General features: G+C 51.2%; 6 protein-coding genes across 6 annotated transcripts; 2 read left to right on the top strand and 4 right to left on the bottom strand.

The window, feature by feature from the left end:
- Positions 1 to 3,517: 3,517 nt before the first annotated feature.
- MAA_10234 (uncharacterized protein) lies at positions 3,518 to 6,157 on the bottom strand (the record flags this gene model as incomplete). Its single annotated transcript, XM_007828232.1, has 2 exons — positions 3,518 to 5,798; positions 5,901 to 6,157. The coding sequence occupies 2 exons, from the start codon at positions 6,155 to 6,157 to the stop codon at positions 3,518 to 3,520; spliced, it is 2,538 nt and encodes an 845-aa protein (XP_007826423.1).
- Positions 6,158 to 8,220: 2,063 nt separating this feature from the next.
- MAA_11780 (uncharacterized protein) lies at positions 8,221 to 8,529 on the bottom strand (the record flags this gene model as incomplete). Its single annotated transcript, XM_011412818.1, has 1 exon — positions 8,221 to 8,529. One exon carries the CDS (start codon positions 8,527 to 8,529, stop codon positions 8,221 to 8,223), a length of 309 nt encoding a protein of 102 aa, XP_011411120.1.
- A 677-nt stretch (positions 8,530 to 9,206) lies between these two features.
- On the top strand, positions 9,207 to 10,134 carry MAA_10235 (uncharacterized protein; the record flags this gene model as incomplete). Its single annotated transcript, XM_007828233.1, has 3 exons — positions 9,207 to 9,542; positions 9,585 to 9,829; positions 9,900 to 10,134. The coding sequence occupies 3 exons, from the start codon at positions 9,207 to 9,209 to the stop codon at positions 10,132 to 10,134; spliced, it is 816 nt and encodes a 271-aa protein (XP_007826424.1).
- Positions 10,135 to 11,413: 1,279 nt separating this feature from the next.
- MAA_11781 (GTP cyclohydrolase I/Nitrile oxidoreductase) lies at positions 11,414 to 12,800 on the bottom strand (the record flags this gene model as incomplete). Its single annotated transcript, XM_011412819.1, has 3 exons — positions 11,414 to 11,809; positions 11,864 to 12,666; positions 12,752 to 12,800. 3 exons carry the CDS (start codon positions 12,798 to 12,800, stop codon positions 11,414 to 11,416), a joined length of 1,248 nt encoding a protein of 415 aa, XP_011411121.1.
- Positions 12,801 to 15,149: 2,349 nt separating this feature from the next.
- On the top strand, positions 15,150 to 17,029 carry MAA_10236 (TLDc domain containing protein 2; the record flags this gene model as incomplete). The annotated part of the gene is made up of 2 exons (XM_007828234.1): positions 15,150 to 15,215; positions 15,278 to 17,029. The coding sequence occupies 2 exons, from the start codon at positions 15,150 to 15,152 to the stop codon at positions 17,027 to 17,029; spliced, it is 1,818 nt and encodes a 605-aa protein (XP_007826425.1).
- Positions 17,030 to 17,298: 269 nt separating this feature from the next.
- Positions 17,299 to 18,071, bottom strand: MAA_10237 (Hypoxia induced protein, domain protein; the record flags this gene model as incomplete). The annotated part of the gene is made up of 3 exons (XM_007828235.1): positions 17,299 to 17,810; positions 17,875 to 17,945; positions 18,010 to 18,071. 3 exons carry the CDS (start codon positions 18,069 to 18,071, stop codon positions 17,299 to 17,301), a joined length of 645 nt encoding a protein of 214 aa, XP_007826426.1.
- Positions 18,072 to 18,384: the final 313 nt, after the last annotated feature.

Genomic DNA, 18,384 nt, shown 5'->3' on the forward strand with positions numbered 1-18,384 from the left:
AGTCTCATAACGTGACAGATACATCCGCGCTGCAAATGAACTCGGCTACGGAGTATTTTCATTCCACTTTGCAACTACAACTAATGTGTTCAACATGGTTCGTATGAAGCCGCTGATAAAATTGGCATTTGCAAACTTTAAACAACACAAGGTGCTTTGCAACCCCCAGTTGGTACTTAAGATAGTTTCAACCAACTTACACTAACAAAAGCCCACAAAGGCCGTGTAGCTCAATGGTAGAGCGTCTGACTACGTAGCGCATTATTCTTAAAGTATCCTTATCCCGTAGTCAGAGGGTAGCGGGTTCGATTCCTGCCATGGCTAAATATTTTTGTTCCCTCCGCAATGAGGGAAAAAACTATGACACAGAGCTACTTCTTTCTTATTGATTAGCTCCATGGTGTTTTATTGATTTTCGACTCCTTTTTTTTTTTTTTGACTGCAGCAACCATTAGACCGTAAAAAGCTACAATATGCTTGTTCAAGACATGTGTCTCGCGGGAGGGTTGAAAATGCTACCTCGATTCAGGGTCTAGGCGACTGCTCAACAGACACGCAACCCCTATTCCAAGTAGCTACTTGAGATGCCGCTGTTTGCTTTAGCCTGGCAAAAGACAATTCGTTTCTTCCTCAGCTTCAAGCAGACGAGCCGGAACATGAGCAACGTCCGACAACTATAAAATGGTTCCTCTCCCCATGTGTTCAGCGGGCAGTAATTTCCAAAGACAGCCTTCCTTTTATCGCGTCGCCGAATTCTCACAATCCACTCTTCCCACTATCCCAATATGCATTTGTCTACACTTGCCGTTGTTGCCAGCCTCTCTGCCGTCTTGGCTGCCCCGGCAGACTCGCCAGATGTTGCACTTCGAGACCCAAGCGTTTACTTCTGCAAGCACGTCGACTTTGAGCCACCGTGTATTTACATAGCGGGCCCCCCGGGCAGGTGCGGTATGTCTGAAGCCATTCACCTGGAAGCAACACTATTGCGCTCGTCTGGCTCTATATGAGCTCTATGCTGCGCTTGCTGCTGTCAACGAACTTGGCTCAAAGTCAATCTGCCGAGTGCATGGAATGACGTGGTGTCTTCGCTTCGTCCCGACCCGCAGGTTGATTCATGCCGGTTTTTTCAGTGAGTTTGTCCTCTTTGGCACTCGGGACGCAGCACAGTGTTGCAACTTGGTAGCAACTAACGAGGTTAGGCATTACAACTGTCAAGGCCCTTCGTTTGATGCCTCGTATCCTGGCTACAGCAATCTGATCTACGACGTCCCCGGATTCAACGACCAGATTAGCTCTTTCAGGTGCGACTACTAATCGGTCCGATTCAACGGTGACTCTGGCAGGGAGCAATCATCTAGAGACCCCGCTTCCACTACTCTGGCTGACACGTACTCTTATGGTTTATGTTTCCTCTGGATATGCGGCGGTCGGTGTAATAGTTTCCAAGGGAGGGCAGTCTCATGATGACTCTCATCGTTGCAAGGAGTTCTCCGCTGTAGTCTAAGCTCGACCGGCGAGTAATGTCACATAATTACAGTAATCTAAAATAAAACTGCTATGAATGGATGTTTACAGCTAGAAATATCGGCGGAAGTGATGAATGCGTCGAGTACCCAAGAAGACTTGCGTTGGATAAATCTGTCTCGGATAAATCGCCTCTGTTGATAGAACCAGCCAACTTGGCGCGATTTCAGGCTCTCACGACGTCGGTTATCATGGCAACACTCGGACGAAAAGAAGTAGTTGGGAAAGTGTAAAAAATGACCGTAGAGCCTGCAGCACGAGGCACAACAAGAACAAACCGCCCTACAACGCCAACAGCTTTCTTCAAGTACTCCCTAATGGGGTCAAGGTCTGACTGAGTATAATGACAAGTAGAGTGATACCACTCCCGCGTCTTGGTAAAGCTGCTTGACCATCCCCGAGTGCAGCACCAGCACCCACGTTGACGCAGTTGCGGCCGGCGGTACAGCCCAACTTGAAGGAGACACGCGCACCTACAGTCAAATAATACCAAATCTACAGCGAATAACGGCACCCTCACCGTCGAGAAGCAATGCTACCATACCTTTATCGCCCAGGTTCCAACTCTCCGTACCATAGGGCACCAGATTTTACTCTCCATCACTGCGCAACAAGAAATGATTCACCGTGCAAGAGTTCCTATAACTCGCAAAAACTTCAGTTTCATCGTCATCTGACTTTCACTCCATCGTACAACCCAGCGAATCTTTAACCTGTGGATGCTGTATCCAATCTCCCCGTTCCATGGGGAGATGCCGCGCAGGGATATTCCGCATAAAAGACACGCTTGTATACATCGTGCCGACTCCAACAAATCGCCAAGTACCACAAGTACCCAAAACAACAATCCAGCACCCCGGAGAATCGAAAATCTTCCCCAAAAGTTCCTTACACCAGGCATAGCCTTTACCCCCAAAATGCCATTCCTAGTGTCGAGTGTTTTTTATATCGCCAACTTCGTATTTGACCCCCGTCGACTTGGCCCTTATACGCTCCTGCACCCGCAGGATTAATTCCAGCGGCAGAACCAAGGGATCATCTCGCCCAAGTCGGCGATGCACGCGATCATCCGCAGTGGCTTCTCCTGCAAAGCATTCGTGCGCAAACAGCGGCACATTCAGCTCCGTCTCCATCGGTAACAAGGTGCTGCTTGCTGTCCGTCGAAAGGAGTCTTTTGCCATTTTTAAAAGTATTCGTCATGCCAAGTTGCACCTTGGAGCTTCTGATTATTCAGGATCGACAAATTTAAGGCTTTTATGCTTTTTGCTGCCAAGCCGTCTGTTAAGAGAATAACGAGGCGAGAAACACATGGGATATATACTTGGGACCTTCATCCGCCATCTCGTTGGGCAGAGGGGCGACGGGGCCGGAGCATGTGCTCCGGTGGCATGACGTCTCAATAGTGCAATCCTTTGCCGTTTCCTTGATTCGATACGTCGGCCGGCAACATCATGCGTCCAGTCGGATTGGTCCCTGACCGCGCGATGCTATTTTGTACCCTGGCAGACGCACGCCCAACAGGAAGCCGCCCGCATCGGAGCTTGCTCCACGGAATGTGCTGGAACCATCTGCTGAGAGTTCCTCAACTGGGGTTTCGCCATATGAATCGGCAAGGACCTATCCTTTTCTTCAAATGAACAAGAGATTTACGTCACTCGTAGATGCACCGGACGAAGCTATTGGACGCATGTGGAAGGAGCCGAAACGTGCGGGCAAGATTACAGCTTCAAGTCGGAGGGTTTCAGAAAATATACTTTTCATTGCATTGATTCATCATGCATCTTTTCGACTTGATAGGATTAGTTGCCGAGTGGCTTTGTATACAACACTCGTAGTTCCATCACCGGTGTAATTAGACAAAAACTCCAGGGCCCCGTAGCAAGCTTCCCTTGTAACTCCCCGTTATGAGTCCCTATGCCGAGGGATCTAGCTCGTATAAGAATGACAACATGCATGAATATTAAGTCAAAATCGAGTCGTCAGACTCCTTCATTCACAAACCGTCCACCTCCTTCTCCGCCACAGATCGAATAAGACGCTCGTACTTGGACTGTGCCTCTTGCTCTGGATCTTGAAGCTTTACTGGCAAGGCGGAAACAGTCGCCTTGTTACTGGATCCGGTGGTCCACAATACGCCGGGTTTTGGCGTCGTATTATTATCTGTCTCCGGTTCGGATTTGGGTGTTGGGCTGCTTGCTTTGGAGTCCTCCACCACAGGGACAACTTCCTGGGGATCAAAGTCTGCCCGTGGCAGCCGCATGGCGAGCAACACGTACTCGGCTCGCGTCATGTTGTCCATCACATCGTCCATGTAACGGCGAACCTCGTCCTGTGGAGCAACAACGCGCGCCAGGTTCTCCAAATGTCGCCCCGTCGTGGTTTGCAGGCGGATCGTAACAGGCTGATAATAGTCGAGCTTTGGATCACCCCCATACTCTGATGCGCTGCCCTTGCGAACAATCAAGAATGATGCAACCACATGCTGCCCGGACTGCGATGGCAAGAATTCCAAGATGCTGTATCTAGGAAACAGATATCTATCTCCTGACCCAAAATCAAACACTACTGCTGAAAGATCCGGTCGATTTACATGGCTTGATGCTTTTGATTTTATCTGCTGGTTCGTTTGTTGAGCCCCTTGCGGTGCTTGGGTCTTCGGCTGGGACGCAGGAGACCCGTTTACGGGGGGCTGTCTAAGGGGTGAAGGTCCAGGCGTGGTGGTGGCCTTTGGTGTTATTTTCGCATCTCGATGTAGGCGGTCCAAAGTTTGCTTCAGATCCGTGGCATCGGTGAATCCAGGCTTCCCCTCGGCTATGCGACGAATCATGTCCTTTATGCGCTGGTTTTCAAGAGCAGTTTTTACCAAAAGGACGACCAACGGATCGCTTCGCGGAGGCGGTCGAAGTTCAGATGACTTCTGGTTCGGGTTTGAAGCAAGCACAATATCCAAAATGGTGCGAACCTCATCAGCGAAATACTTTACGGTTCGACCATCCACCAGTAGCCTATCGGCAGACGGGCCTTGCTGGCCACCTCGCTGCCGATACTCTGCATTCAGCTGGTCGATGATCTTTTGGAACTTGGCCAACTCCCCATCCTTTGCTTGTCCAACTGCGACCCTCTTCATCAAATCTCGAAGTTCAGGATCGGCAGAGGCCTTTTGGGCAAGCAACGCAATCACCGGGTCATTCGCCGCAGGTTTTGCTGCCGGAGCTGGCGCGGCTCTTGGTGCTGGTGCTGGTGGTCTATTGCTAGGCGCAGGCGGTTGGGCCTGATTAGGCGTGCCAGCAGGGCGAGACGCGGTGCTGGAAGATGGCCCGGCCGCTGGACTAGAGACAACAGCCTGTCTTGGTGGAGCGTTGGTCACGGGGCGGGTAATAAGTTGAGGTGCCCCAGCAGGTTGTAGAGGAGTTTGTATCGTTGAAGATGGCGGATGTGCACCACTCGCAAGGGGAACAGTGTTTGGTGGTGGAGAAGAATGTTGTGAGGCCTTGGGGGCTGGAGTAGGCGTCGGAGTGGAAGCCACCACCCCCTGTGACTGCGCTTGCGGCTGTCCTTGTTGGGGAGCAGATGGTTGCGCAGGCTGGGCAACACTTGGAGGCCCTGGATTGGGAGATGCTGTGGCTTTAACATGTATTTCTGCGGGAGAAGAGGCCGGCGGCACGGCTAGCAGAGCTGGGGATGACGACTTTGGTGATACTGGAGCAGCCGCTGTAGGCGCCGCCGACGTAGAATTTGCCGATACAGGTACAGCCCCGGCAGGAGTAGCGCCCGGGGTAGAAGCTGCTGGTGTCGCCATTGATGTCGGAGTGGTTGTAACAGGACTGGTAGGAATTGGCGGGGGCCGCATGGCCCCGTTTGGAGGACCATATTGAAGAACAGGCCGTGCGAGAACAGGTTGTTGTGCCGGCGCTGAAGGGTTAGGGTGTGGTTGCTGCTGCTGCTGCTGCTGCGGTTGTGGTTGCACAACGGTTGGTTGTTGCGGTTGACCTGTTGGCGTCGCTTGTCCGGGTGGCTGAGGGTTGGGTTTAAATCTCTGCTGCTGGTGAGGTAGCAGCTTGGACGTTTTAACAGCATACATGGTTGCTTCCACGATGTGCGGCTCGATGGTAAGCGTGACCAATCCAACTTTCATCATACTATCCTTGGGTGGATTATTTGGATCCTCTTGCAGCACGCCCTTGCGTTTGTGTGGTTTTGACCAAAACTTTTCAAACAGGCCTTCGCTGATCCACTTGTGCCGCGATCTCGAGAGCGATTCCGACATGACACCGCTGAAAATGCACGGTTAGCACAGGGGGGCATGAGAGGGGGGCATGAGGGGCAAGAAAGAGAAACTTTTTCTCCTGCTGAGTATGCTGGATGGATAGCCTTACCTCTCAGACACGGACTGGTATTCTTTGCAGGACAGGTTCGTTGGCTGAGGCTCTTCCACGGTAGGCAGAGGCTTTCCGACTTCGATTGACTTGGGCAGCGGAGGAGGAGGAGGAGGCGGCGGCGACGGTGTCGGTTCGCGAGGAGGCGGTTCTGCAACAGCTGGTGTTGACGACTGTCGAGTCGTAACATTTCGTTTCTTGGCCGCCTGCTCTTGACGGGCGGCGGCCCTTGGGGGCAACTTTCTTTTCCGCTCCATCACACGCGGCTATGGCAGGACCAAGAAGTCCAAGAGTTCGGGTTTAATCGGCCAGCATGGAGCAATACATCATAAAGGTGCCATACGGGTCGGAGGCTGGCTTGTTGCACTCGTGATGGACGTTTCACGACGGCGGTCAGACGGGCGAGGCATTCGACGGCGACGCAGGGCTCGCAATGGACGTGTGTAGGCGCCAGCTGCCGCGGGACTCGATCAGAATAAGCAAGGAGAGAAATACGATAACCAAGTGCTGGCCCAGCCAGGACGACGTCTATGTTGTGATGCGTGATTGGTCTGGCTGGCCGAAGGAAGGCGGAGCCGGGTCAGCGAAGCGTGTTGGCGTGTTCGGAACGGCGCCACAGGCGAGGCAGAGAGACGGCGAAATGACCGTGTCGATCAATCGAGGTCGGTTCAATGCTCAGCGCACAAGGACGCAGCAGCCTCTCTACCCAGTGCTCCGGCTCGGTCAAGGTCGTGCAGGCTGGAGAACAGAAAACGAAGGCCAAGATCAGCGCGGCCAACAGGTCTGGTGTCAATCTGTCTGGTTGGTGTAACTGGCTGGTGGGCCAATTGAGCCAGTCACGTACCAGACCTGCTTGCAGCTGCCAGTGGCAGTGGCAGGAGCCTGAGCGGCGCCGCTTTTACCATGTGACCAGCTGCCCTGGCTGTGTCGGGGCGCTAATCCTTTTTTGGGCAATGTTGGTAAGCTTGCACATGTGGCTACTCCTACATTTTAACCCCAGCTAATCATTTCAAACAAATGTTGGGAGTTTTATGCGCCAAGAAATACATTCCCTCCATACAAAGCCTCAAGCGCGACAACGTTGACTTCCTGTCCGAGTTAACAATGCCTATTTTAGAGCCACACAGAGCAACTGCCTTTCTATCGTGCTCATCTTCCTCGGTAGGCCACAGCGACAATTCTGGCACATCCTGAATTAATTATTGTACTATTCTTCGCTCTATTCTCTGGTTCTTCCTTCTTCAGCTTTGGATATTTGTTAGAATTATCTAGTCAGTTGTCAATACTCACAAGACCGTTACACGGCTGACTTGTAGATTTGCTTCGAGCATCTGGGTTTTGCTCAAGAGCCCTGACTAATATCCAGAAAGAATGTAAACCTTATCTCCTGTGTACAATTATTAGAGTCAAGTTAATGTTGAATCCCATTCTACCGACACACTTCTGCTATGATGCTACGTATTAACATAATTCCTCCTACGCATTGCGTTTATTAGCGTTTCAAGTGGGAGTAAGTGCTGAAGGGTTAAGAGACTGAAAGTTGCCTTACACCGACTGGCAGTCGAATTGCGAGTAGCCACTCTGAGTGGTGTGATAAAAGAAGTAGCAATAATGCTATGTAGCTTTATGAGTAGGAATAGGGCCGACAACTATATCCAATATTGCGTACCATGTCAATTTATTGGGCCATCTATACAAATGCTACATGTACCATCTTGGTTAAGTATGTCAAGTATTGTCGCACGGAAATGGGCTGTTATACAAGGGCTACGATCACGGGACCTAGGGCAAAGTCCCTCACTGACTTGTTGTATTTAAAGACGTCTTCGGTCAACAAGGACTTGAGGAAAACCAAGGACCTTTGCCACCAAAGACTGTTATTAGATGCATTGAGCTATTACTCCAGGCCTTCTTTGTTGAACTCTTGTCACAATCATAGCAAAGTATATTGCTAGTAGGTTTCTAGATATGCTCCCTGGACACAAGCTCCATTCAACACTAGGCCATAAGAGGCTTTTTTCCTAATCGCCTTCACAGTTATTATCGGAAGAGAAAAAATGACCAGCACAGTCCCAAAAATAACCTACATTCCTTCAGCCGCATCACCACCAGAACACTCGTATTGACTCACCACACTGATACTTATTCGACTGAATGTTGCTCAGACTGCCGAAAAAAGTGTAATCCTCCTTTTTACTATGATACCACACGTCATTACATCCATTTGAACCTGTTGCCGCCTCTGCATTCCTCGTCTCCTCTAGATCATTCATTGCACTGTTTTTTAAAGTCGCAGGTTGTTTTGCAATTCTCCTTGACTTTAACTGGCCGAAGCATATGCCTTTGTCACCACAGTCGCCGCCGAGGCAGCCGATGCCGATACAGTTGATGCCTTTGCGTCGCTCGCGGCCTCCTGGTCGCAGTCAGGGCCGATGAAAACACCCTTGCGGCAATCAGGTCCATACATCCTGGGCAATGCATAGAGGACCAATGCAGCGGCCATGGATACAGTCTGATCCTGAACATCACAGGCTGGCAGAGCATGTCTGTAGACGTCGGACAGAAACAACGCCGAGCCCTCCTGGCGAAATGGCAAGAACACACAACTAATCACCGGTACATTGTCCATCTTTGCAATCCGGGCCTGACTAGCGTGCACTCATATTAAATGGATAACTTGTATTGGTGAGCAGGTCTCCTCCGCGATATAGACTCACGCTAAGTCACGCTGAAAACCTAAAATGCCCACACACACAGTATATCTGCGAGGTCTGCCCTCGTCCGCATTCCAAGCATCGACTAGTTGTACTCTCTGGTTGTGCTGGATTTTGCACGCACTGAAGGATCATGGGCTATTGTTCCATGTCGTGGTGTTATCAATAGTCTTTCGCGTTGGTTGACTCCTTTCCTTCCTTGTCGCTCGGCATAACTCATGTGATCGAATATATACACAAGGAAGTGCGTTTGATAGCTGAGTGCGTGTCTCCTCCTCTTGGATTGACAGCGCCTGGCTCAACATTTTACATTCAGATGCCAACGTCCAATATGAATATCTTGGTCGTAATTTTAGTTCTGCTATCTGTACTTGGTGAATCTCGGATCCTAGAGCGTCCAACTCCTCTTTTATCAGGGTAATCTACCATTAAGCGGAAAGAAACGAGGACAGAGATGAGGCTAACAGACGACTGCAGACGACATGTTCTTGCGGCACACAAAAGAGAAAACAAGCCATCTCCTTGCCAGGTTTGCCACCCAGGCAGCTGTGGTTCTATGGGCTGCAATGTATCGAAACGAAGTCCGGCTACCATGGAGGAGCTTGTCCACGGCACTGCAGAAGAAAATCCCAGCATGGGACAAGGCTTGCTCAAGCGCCTTCTCTCCAACCCTCGCCAAGATAAAGTAGGCCAATATCTCGAAAAACAGAGCGAGAAACCCACGCTGCAGCCTCTGTGTCCATTCGAAGCCGGTGGATTTGACTCGCCCAGCTTCTGCTATCAGACATCCTTTGCTGCGGCCGAGTTAACCAAGGGCCAGTTTCTCGCTGGGACGGCTCGCACCGAGCTTGTAGGCTGCACAGTCTTGGCCGTGGTTTCTGCTCGCGCCGTGTATATTGTCAGACGTGCCCTCGGATTCCCATGCCATGTATCCTTCATGCCTGCGTCGCAGCTAACTTGGGTTTTGTAGTGTCACTTTTGGGAAGACATTCACTACGCATCACGGAGGCACCTGCGTGGTGCGTATGGATTCCAGCCGGTTCTCAACATGATCAGAGGCGAAGGCAACACGACATATACAGCTGGACCGGCTCTCGACAGGTCTCTCTTCACCGGTCCGGATGACCACACACGGGCGTTTATCATGACGCCGCGCAACCGATCCACCGTCAACGACGAACTCTCGCAGCAGTATCCGGCAGAATACAAAAGCTTGTACGTAGCGCTTGGCTCGACTTGGATATTCTGCAGTTTCACCTGTGACTGACGAGCCCGGAAAACATAGGGTCGAGCTGCTCCAGAGAGTAGTACCCGGCGTTGGCATCACCAAATACAACTATAATCCCCAACGAGAGAATGACAAACCTAATGCGGGCGTGAAGGAGAAGAAACCATTCTGGAAGGGTGTTGCGCTTTTTGAGTATGATCGCAACGCCGACGGCAAGCAGCACCCGGATTGGAGACTGTGGCTGGGGCAGACGAGCTTTAGGGGTAGCAACCTCGGGTTGCAGGTTGCTTGAGGGCCAGTTCATAGCACGCAGATCAGGTGTCATGTTGGTTGGTATGTCAAATGGCACATGTAGATAAGTATCCCAGCCTTAAACATATTCTAGACACTGTCTCCGCTTGTACTCGGCCGTCCCCGGACTGCCAATAAAGATGGGCTTGGATACAGAAAACGAAATCGGCTACCTGATTGTACCTTGATCCCGCTGTAGCCTTTCACAACCGTCTTGGAGTCTCGCAAGATGGTCTCGACACCCGTCAAAGTGGACCAGGCCCTTTGGCTCATAGAGCGTGTCCAAGAACAGTTCCTTAACGCCTGCCTCCTCACTGGTGCAGTAGTTGATGACGGCACTAAAGGCCCCTTGGTACAATCGGATATTTTGCAGGGATAAGCTACGCGGCTCTGTCCGTGTGATGAAATCAAGCAACATTGAAGTCTTCTCCGTTGGCTGAAAGGCCTCAAAGTGTACACCCAACCAACTTGGGCAACCTGCTCAGTTCTACAACATATTGCAAGATCCGCTTGAAGCGAAACCCGGAGAATATATTTATTTTCTGCTTGTACATGTGAAAATAATGCAGATCAAGGTATTCGAGATGTGGACACAGCTGAATAAGTTGCGAGATGCCCATGAAGTTTTCTTCCTTGGCAGCCTTGGCCAGGCAACTTTTGTGCGTGCCGGCATCGAAGACCCTGTCGCAGATAAGGTCGTGGCAGTGGATGTGTCAGTATTTTGAGAAACGCTGACTTGCAGAGCTCAGCTCAGTCCAGACTGCTTATGAATTTACGCACAGAAGTGCTTGGCCAAACTCCATATCATCGATGGGTGTTGTTGCATATGAATCCGTCAAGACCCGCAAATGGCGTGGTTGATACATCTTCGTAGTTATGCTGCCTATTTCGGTCGTGTGCATTACCGAGGGTCTACGCTGTTGATATCCAATATACATACAGCTCGGGAGCCTATCTATGTACATACAATAAGTGTGCTCTCTTGGCTCTCTTCTCTCTTCGTAGTCCCGACCAACATATTTTTTCCATCGTCCGGGATCGATTATTTCCTTCCACTAGCTTCTACTTGTCTATAATCTTAGACCTCGTTCTACTTTTTCTCTATCAATAAACAATTCTCTACGTACTCAGGCTTTTCCTAATAGCCAGTTATGTATAAACATGAATAAAACTACTTTCGTACAAGGACAGAGGCCAAGCAGAGCAAGTGTATTGCAATTATCCTGCATATCATGTTCTTTTCTTGCAACTGCCTAGGGGTACAACATAAACCTAGGTTACTAACGGGCCCGATTGGTTTTGGATACGGCAGAACTCAACCTCGACTCCTCCGACATGTCTGGCAACATGTATGTATTTACGTCTTTGCCGGCAGCACCATTATATTTCCTGCGGCCAAAAACGATGCTGACACAGTAACATAATGCGACTAACCCAGCCACTACGCAGTAGGTAATGATAAACCCTTGGGGAGCGCGGGCTAGCCAGAGACCAAGGCCACCAGCCACTATGCCAAGGCCCATGAGGCAGCGGCCGTACCATACATGGATGTGACTGACGATACCACGCTTCCGGTACTTGCAGTAGTGTACGTGGTGTAGCCATCCTAGTACAGGCTGTATGGCCATGAGAGCAAACACTATAACACCAAGTCGAGTATGGCTATCTTGGAAGAGCTATAATCCCAGTTAGCCAAGAGATTGGTATATTCAATGGAGGGGGAAGCTTACTCCATTATATCGCGGGGAAATCATAACCCCAATGGCAAATCCGCAACACAACCCAATAAAGGATAGTACTTGCCAACCAGCGTGGATTTTCCACCGGCCAACCAACAACATGATGAAGGATCCGGCCGGAAAGCCAATCAAAAACACCACACTCATAACAATACCGTGAGCCCATAAAAGAGCCGCAGTCTCACTCGTTTGATCCACAGTATTCAGTCTAGAGATCGCCGATGAGAGGCCCGAGTGTGTATCGACAGAACTATTATTAGAGAGGAAAGGGTTCTCATCCGAGGCGATGGCTGCCTGCGCAAGATCCACCGTGAAGCTGCTATACCCATCGTGATACGCGATGGCCTCCGACAAATCTGATGAATACAGAGGCGGACCTTGTTTCCAGGCCGTTATCCAGTTTGACGAGCCGCCGACGCCGACGTCAGAGCATTCGCCGCATCGGATGTTGGCTCTCAGAGTCCCGTTTAAGACGCCAGAACCCTCGAGGAGTTGGACGTCGGGGCGTTGCGCGTACGTCGGCATGCTATGTCCGGTGCTTTGTCTCGTGCTCAAGGTTACGTTACCATGGCCATTTTGGTACACAACCAACATGTTTGACCCTCGCATCCTGCTTCCCGTGCCGAGGCCAATCCATTGATAAGACGGGGACGCTTGAAGCTGCAAGTACATGGCGCCTGATTCGGGGCCGCTCGAAGATTCGGGGACACCCCACTGGAAACAGACGGAGTCGCTGGGACAAACTGAGGCCAGTGCAGCCTCGCATAATGAGGTATCTTGAGATGGAAAAATGACTGGAGTTGGTGAGTCGATGGGGTTACGTTTGCGGCAACTTGGCTGCACGGTTGGCGGCCTTGACCACTTGGGAAGAGAACGTACAGGCTGCAATGGCAATGACGATTATTGTTGAGGTGGAAAATCCCATCATGATGCCGAGTTTTGGGGAAATTACTAACAAGAACCGAATGACAGGAAATGGTATATATACAGGAGGATGGGAGATGGTAAAGCATGAGCTTTGATTAGGATTTGATGATGACGCTATGGCAAACAGAACATGAAAAAACAATCTCCATTCAATGCCGGGTTAATAGCCTCTTTTTGAAGATCCATATGACCTGTAGCAAAAGAAGACTCTTTGCTAATGGCGACGCGTGGACTTGGCCACGCCGACTGTTGATGGGCCCGTTCGCCACCTACGCCTCATTTTCACGTGGCTTAAGTGGGAGATGGCCGTTGTTATTCCCTTATTTTCATCAGTATAGCTTTATACTTGGGTGAACATCATGAGCAGCTAGGTTCGGGAGCGTGGACAGGTCAGATGGCATCTTTTGCCAGAGAAGTAGGTGAAGACGATTGCTTTTCTCCAATATTCAGGTCAATTTTTATGGGAGAAGCACTGGCGCTTCTGGGCAAAACAGATAGCAAGTCTGAGTCCTGACATACTGTCAAGTTGTGATAGGTCCAAGGCGGAAATACTTGCCGAAGTGGAGTGTGAATTGGGCGTTGAACGTGGCACCCAATTATAGAGCCACGATATGGAATAGTTCGTCACTTATAGGATCGTGCCGACTATTCGTGGCTGCAGCGACGATCTCTTGGCAAGTATTGGTCTCTCTCATCAAGCTCAATGGGTCCTTGTTGCGGCACAATATGCAACAACTTGAGCTTTGAAAGCTACGCCAGGAGATGGCCGCGATATGTTTTCCCAGAAGAAAAAAGCCATGCTGTCATTTGCTCTATACTACTATGTTCCTTGACCCAGCCAAATTGGTACTAGTTCCTCAACTTTCTATAACGTTGCGGATAGACAGTTACTAGGTAATAGGTACTGATGTTCTTGGTACTATGTTAATAATTGACCCTAACCCTATGTAACCTTTAGACACTGCCTAGTAGTTTTACAATATACATCAATCGCGCTGGTCTAGAAGTTAGTTTTACTTGGAGCTTTATTTGCTAGGTGTGTGGTAATATTATGCCTTTCCCTGTCTGCTCGCGCAAGTTTCCGGATGCGATTCTGCCGGCATTAGCTCATGTGCCCATGTGCCGCCGTCTACATATGAGACTCTACTCCATAATCCAAGACGCATCTTGTGTTACCCTGTCCGCCTCTCAACAAGTCAATGCAGTGGCATCCCTACGATGCAGCTCCCGGCAGCTTGCTGCAGACAGCATCTTATCAACTCACCTGACCCTCGGCCCGCGGCCAAGTTGTCAACGACGACAGTCAATATGCTCCTATCCGATATCGCGGGCCTGCTTCTACACATCGCTCGCCGGCTCCTAGCGTTGGATTTATTTTCTTTCCGGACTGGGAATATTGAATACCGGCTGCTAGATGCGCCGCTGGGTGAACTGCGCGCCGGTCTCAACAGCGGCTTGTTTACGAACGTCGATCTTGTCAGGGCGAATATCGCTCAGGTTGAGGAAGTCAACCCACTCGTCCACGCAGTCAATGAGATGAATCCAGAAATTGTTTTCACCACCGCCGCCGGCAAGGCCAATGTTTCGCAAAGGGCTGGGGTTGCGCGGCACAAATGTCACTCACGACTCGTCAGCGTACGGAGGTGACGCAACTGGCGCCTACTCCTCCGATCGAGAGCCATCGGGTCAATCTTTAGGAAGCGTAGTTGCCTCTTCTGTTGGACTTTGTTGGGTGTGTTTGAGGACAGAGACGAGAGGATGGATTTCCCGACCGACCCGCCGCATACATGAGCAAACAGAAGACGCGCATCAGAATGTGCTCGGGACGAGGAACGTGAAGGAGCCGAACTAGCCGTTTGGGTTAGCATTTACGGGCGGCCTTTTCAGCGAGGAGACGTCGAGATTGGCTATTCGTTTGAGCACGACGAGCTGGAGCAAGTTGTTGGCAAGAGAGGGGATCTATGACGTGAATGGGATGCGCAGCTGGACTATGTGTGCGCCTCTATGATGAGAGGCCAGGAATTTGAACGCTTTCAACCGGGTAGACGGGCATCATTTGGCGCATGAAACGGTGCGTCAAACACGTGTTGATTGATGGTTGAAGTTGGTCGGTCGCAAACCTGAGAAGGTGGCGGTGTCTTGGCTTCCCAATTCGTTTGACGTTTCCATCCTTAGCTGACGTGCACAGGCTACAGCTCACCTCGATGCGACTCGCCACGCACCAGACACTTCATCGCATTCCGCTCGTCATCCATCGAATCCCCATTCTCATGGTTGAGGAGAATCGTCCCGTTCGTTAGTACGGCATGTCTGCACAATAGTTGGGTGCACAGCAACAGAGTCACAGACCATGGGCCAGTCGCAGTCGGATGAGCAGCCGCGCCGACGCTCCCGCGAGGATTTGGCGCATCATCTTGTGAGAAGAATCCCCCGGTTTGCGACTGGAAGAGCGATTCCATTCTAACCTCGTGCTTTCAGGCGCTTCGATTCAAAGATGAATGCTTCACCTCACTGGAATTCTATTCTCTAAAAGATGTCTTCAAGAGCCTTGCCGACCAACAAGGCTCCGTTCGGTACCTCAAGGAGGACACCATCGCACGCTTCCTTGAGTTGCCCGATATCTTGGGGGCCTCGCCCGTTGTTTTTCAAATGGTTTCCTACCTTGGTGCATTTCCCTTTTTGCAAGACGCTCCCGCAGTTCTGGAGCTGCCGCAAATGGTCATGGTCATTGTCATCATGACCGAGCGGTACAAGCGTGTGCTGGCGCGAGGATCGACAGATTGGACCAAGCTCATCTTCAAGAGTCTGGCTGTCTACGACCGTAAGGCCTCAGACGCCCAAGTGTCGCAGCCGTCAGATTCAGCCAAAGATGAATCGGCCGCTACTGCTGGCAATGGCGGCGGGTTTGCCCTCGATATTCCTGGCGAGGATGAGCCGTATGACGATGACGATGACTTGGTTCTCACCGCGTATGAGTTGCTCGATATCAAGGAGGCTGTGAAGCAGGGCAGCGCTCCCGAATTCCACGGCGCCATTGTACCGACGGACAACTTTCGAAAATTGGTCATGCTATTGCTATTAGCGGCGCCCTTGGACGCCCAAGAGAGCTTGTCGCAGTATTCTGACCGGGTTACCGGCAAGGAACTCGAAGCGCTTCGATCAACAGCCGAATGCGTGCTCATGTCATTCGTCGATGTAGAATCCTCACCCGGCATCAAGTATCGTCAATTTCAGACGATTATGCCTGTCCTGTTCCCCAACCTGTTCAACAGTTTCAACGCCCTATTCGAACACTTTCTCTTTTCCAAAAATCTCGACTTTTCCAAACATCAAGATGCCAACCCGAATATGCAGAAACAATTGGCGCCAAAGCCCGCTCAACCACTCCTCTCTGACAGAGGCGACATCTTAAACGACCACATGCTCGCTCAGATATCCCTGTTTCTCCCCGGTTCTTCACTCTTTCGCCGCGTACGACGTCTGTATTCTGGAAATGAAGCTGGGTTTTCTATGGGCAGCTTCGAATCCAAGGTGTTCAATTGGCGTGCACCCACGATTCTTCTCGTCAGTGGCACATTACTAACCGACACGCCACACAGCGGCCAGGAAGCTGCCTTTGCAGATACTCTGCCAACCAAGCGTTTCCAGAATGGCAGCGCGTCTTCCCGTGTCACGTACGGAGTGTACGTCCGCGAGCCGTGGAAGCACACGCACAAACAATGCTTCGGCGACTCTGAAACAGTTCTGTTCCAGCTGTCCCCTGTTCACGACGTATTTCCGGCATCGACGATAAACACCGACTACGTGGCCTTCACAAAACCACCCGGCAACCAACCTTGCGTCTCATTCGGATCCCCACACCCGAGGCCATCCAAATCCAGCCGCAGAAATACACACTACTCCATCGGCGCGGTATCTCTCCTCTTGAACGACTCCTTCGAATTCGGTGTCTTTAATCACGATTACACCTCTCGCGGAGGCGCATTTCACACAAGCATATCACGGAAATTCGATTTCCAAGATCGGTTTGAGATTGACCAGCTGGAGGTATGGGGCTGTGGAGGCGACGATGAAGCGAAAGCACAGGCCGATAGATGGGCATGGGAGGAAAGAGAGGCTGAGGCCCGAAGGAAGATAAATTTGGGGTCGGGCGATATTGAGGCCGACAGGGCCTTGTTGGAGATGGCTGGCTTGGTTGGGGCAAACAGGAGCGGAGGGTCGATGGGGTGATTTTGTGTTTAAATGGCGTTTACAAATTAGGGAAACAGCTGAGCTGGTCCCGTATCGCAAGTCTTTGTAGCCGTTGGTCTCAACATGACCACTAGTCTTTTGTAAATGATCCGGAGTCGAGGCGAAGACACTTTATATTTCGACATCCATTGTACGTGTACAACTGAGTAGAGCCCTGATTCCATAACATATCGTACATTCCGCTGATCTTATGCCGCCAATTCCCATCAAAATGCCTCAACATACACTTTCGCCCGATGTCGCAACCATCACTTCTTCCCTTCATCGCCCTTCTGCTTCACCAAAACCTCGCTAATCGCCCCCAACGAGCTCTTTGGGTTCTCAATCTTCTTCGTCTCTTCCTTCGCCCCCTGCTCGGCCTCGGCAGCCTCCTGCCCCTTGGACCACAACCCCATCTTGCCCAAAATACCACCTGTGCCTGCCCCCTCTTCACTACTGTTGGCCGCGGTATCCGCAACCTCCAGCTTCTGCCGCCTCTTGTCTATGCTGGCCTTGATCATCTTCTCCTCCTCGTCTCTAGCCTCGAGCTCCTTGATCCACTTCTGTCGCTTCTCCTCTGCGTCCCGCTCATCCTTGAGCTTTCGCAATTCCTTTGTCTTTTGTCGGTCTTGGCTGTAGTACATGCTTCCGGCGACCATGGCAATGACGGTGAAGCCCTGCGCGGCGACTCGCGCACGGAACATCTTGTTGGCTTGGCGGGAGTCGCCGCGGCGGAGGGCGCGGTACGCATTCACGAAGGCGAAGACGGTGAGGCCGACGCCTGGGGAAGAGTCAGCCGTGAGCTAATTGGAGGCAGTTGGGGCGCGTGGAAGGGGTTGGCAGACCGAGGGGTACGAGCGGCTCTTCCTTGAGCTTGCGGACGACTTTCTGCATCGGCCGCTCGTTGAAGAATTCTCTGTAGTCGCGTGAGCATGGTGATTCGGACAAGGGGGGGCATGTATTGGGATGTCGTGGCGTACTCGTTGTCGTCGAATGACGAGGGCAGGTGCCCCGGCATGGGTGGTGGTATTCTATCTCCCATGTTGGCTGTGGTGATGGGAGAAGGGGATGTAAATCGTAGGTTTTCGGTGCCGGTAGCTATCGGCCGATGAGCGCTGGAAACGCATCATGGAGAGATGGCCTGGGAGCTTGGATGCCCCACCTTGTTTGCCGACTGCCGCCTGCCCTTTCCGCCCGTGGAGCCACAATTGGACCCACACATGCACATAACACATGCACAGAACGCCTGCACTTGGAGCTTGTCGCTGGCCAACTTGGAATTCTCAACATCCACATCAACAACTTCTATTACCTTTCAACCCGGCATTGCCTGCATCTCGGCGTCGGATACGGAT

Source organism: Metarhizium robertsii, assembly GCF_000187425.2.
Source record: "Metarhizium robertsii ARSEF 23 chromosome Unknown MAA_Scf_24, whole genome shotgun sequence".
NCBI classification, from domain to species: Eukaryota; Fungi; Ascomycota; class Sordariomycetes; order Hypocreales; family Clavicipitaceae; genus Metarhizium; species Metarhizium robertsii.